At 41.1% G+C, this 2,500-nt stretch overlaps 1 protein-coding gene across 1 annotated transcript in view; it reads right to left on the bottom strand.

Moving 5' to 3' along the window:
• Nucleotides 1-1,254: 1,254 nt before the first annotated feature.
• ENH_00014130 (DEAD-box ATP-dependent RNA helicase, putative) overlaps nt 1,255-2,500 on the bottom strand; it is a gene marked incomplete at both ends in the record, with an annotated part of 4,881 nt that continues 3,635 nt past the window's right edge. Inside the window, 2 exons of the mRNA XM_013584274.1 lie at nt 1,255-1,963; nt 2,293-2,361. Of these exons, the coding sequence (XP_013439728.1) occupies nt 1,255-1,963; nt 2,293-2,361 (778 nt within the window). The remainder of the gene's footprint in view (nt 1,964-2,292; nt 2,362-2,500) is intronic.

The raw sequence follows: 2,500 nt of genomic DNA, 5'->3' as shown, positions 1-2,500 counted from the left end.
GTGGGTCTGTCGTAGTTGGCCTAAAATCGAAAAAAGAGAATTTTTGGACTTTTTGGAAAGTTTTTTATTTGCTTTTTGCTGCTGCTGCTTCCTCTTTCTGCGTTTGCCAGAAAGCCCTTCAAAAGTCCTCCAAAAAGATCCAAAAAGATCCAAAAAAGATTAAAAAAAAACTCAAAAAAACAAAAAAAAGAAAAAAAAAATCTTTTTTTTTTACCTGCTTCACCGCCTCTATCAACTCCCACGGCAACTCCGCCTCCGCCCAAGTCCGAATTGGCGGCGGAACTCGACCGCCCTAAAACGAAATAAAATAAAATAAATAATTAAATTAAATTAATTTAATTGAATTAATTAATTTAATTTAATTAATTTAATTTAATTTATTTTAATTAATTTAATTTAATTAATTTAATTAAATTTAATTAATTAATTTAATTCGGTTTAATTGAGGTGAGCCATTGGATTGAGTTCAATTCGTTCGTTTGCGGAAGAAGATGAGACGGATACCGAAGAAAAAGAAAAAATAACAATAAAAATAAAAAAGGAAATTAAAAGAAATTAAAAGAAATTAAAAGAAATTAAAAGAAATTAAAAGAAATTAAAACAAATTGAAACAAATTAAAACAAATTGAAAGAATAAAAGAAATTAAAAGAAATTAAAAGAAATTGAAAGAAATTGAAAGAAATTAAAACAAATTAAAAGAAATTGAAAGAAGTTAAAAGAAATTGAAATAAATTGAAAGAAATAAAGAGAAATTGAAAGAACTTGAAAGAAATTAAAAGCAATTGAAAGAAGTTAAAGGAAATTGAAAGAAATTAAAAGAAGCAAAAAGGAATAAAGAGAAGTAAAAAGGAATAAAAAAGAAATAAAAAGAAATTGAAAGAAATAAAAAGAATAAAAGAAAAGATCGAAAGAAAACAAAAAGCAAAAATAAAACAAAAAGCCAAAAAGCAAAACAGCAAAAAAGAAAAACAAAAGACCAAAAGAAGTCCAAAAAGCGCAAAAAGAATTAAAAAAAGCAAAAAAGAAATAAAAAAGAAAACAGCAACAAAAAAGCAACAAAAGGAATTAAAAAGGAGTCAAAAAGAACTAAAAAGATGAAAAAGATTTTAAAAAAATAAAATAATTAAAAAGTGAAAATCACTTTTAAATAAATTTCAAAATCTTCTCTGAAAATCCGCCAATCCCTCTCCGTCATTTCTTCTCTCTTTTTTGTTGACCAGTGGCCCTCCAACTCCGGCTCTTCCTGCGCACAATCACAATTTGCTGCTGCTGCTGCTGCTGCTGCTGCTGCTGCTGCTGCTGCTGATGGTGCTGCTGCTGATGATGGTGGTGGTGGTGGTGGTGGGTATGCTGCTGCTGCTGCTGAGTGTGGTGGTTGTGCTGCTGCTGCTGCTGCTGCTGCTGGTTATACTGCTGCTGCTCTTGCTGCTGCTGCGGTCGCTGCTGCTGCTGATGGTGCTGATAGTGAGGGTTATTCTGTTGCTGCTGCTGCTGCTGATCCTGCTGCTAGTGATGCTGCTGCTGATGCTGGAACTGCTGGTGTTGCTGCTGGCGCTGGTGCTGCTGCTGCTGCTGCTGCTGATGATGATGATGCTAGTCGTGCTGCTGCTGCTGTCGTTTTCACTCCTGCTGCTGCTGTTACTGTTGTTGCTGCAGCTGCTGCTGCAGCTGCTGCTGCAGCTGCTGCTGCAGCTCTTGGAAGCAGAGCCAGCCGCAATGGCGCTGGTTGTGTTCTTGCTGCTGTCGCTCCAGGTGCTGCATGTCCTGCTGTTGCTGCTGCTGCTGCCGTTGCTGCTGCTGCTGCTGCTGCCGTTGCTGCTGCTGCTGCTGCTGCTGCTTACCTCGAGGTCTTTAGTCTTCTTCTTGTCGCTGGCTCGAGCTGCCTCTGCTGCTGCTGTTGCTGCTGCTGCTGCTGCTTCTTCTGCCCCACGTTGTCGCTGCTTCTGTTCGTATTCTTGGCGCCTGCAGCAGCAGCAGCAGCAGCAGCAGCAGCGCCGGCAGCAGCAGCAACTTTCGACAATCAGAAGAAGAGATAAACTGCGCACTGAGGGCTGCGGGCCAAAAAGAAGTCACTAAAGCAACAGCAGCAGCAGCAGCAAGCAGGAGTGCAGCAGCAGCAGCAGCAGCAAGCAGTAGTGCAGCAGCAGCAGCAGCAGCAGCAAGCAGTAGTGCAGCAGCAGCAGCAGCAAGAAGTAGTGCAGCAGCAGCAGCAGCAGCAAGCAGGAGTGCAACAGCAGCAGCAGCAAGTAGTAGTGCAGCAGCAGCAGCAACAGCAACAGCAGCAGCATTACCGCTTGACGAGTTCGTCATAGAAGTTATTCGCTTTGCGCTGTTCACGAATATCCATACCCGCCCTAAACCTGAAGTCAAAACACTAAACCCTAAACCCTAAACCCTAAACCCTAAACCCTAAATCCTAAACCCTAAAACTGAAACCCTAAACCCTGACGCCTTGCTGCGAAGGGCGAGATAAAGCCAGAGAATGCCGCAAACCCTTCG

The sequence above is a fragment of the Eimeria necatrix genome, genomic scaffold, assembly GCF_000499385.1.
Source record: "Eimeria necatrix Houghton genomic scaffold, Enh_scaff144, whole genome shotgun sequence".
Classification (NCBI taxonomy): Eukaryota; Apicomplexa; class Conoidasida; order Eucoccidiorida; family Eimeriidae; genus Eimeria; species Eimeria necatrix.
Note: the sequence above shows the minus strand (reverse complement) of the source record. Positions and strands in the feature narration are given on the sequence as shown.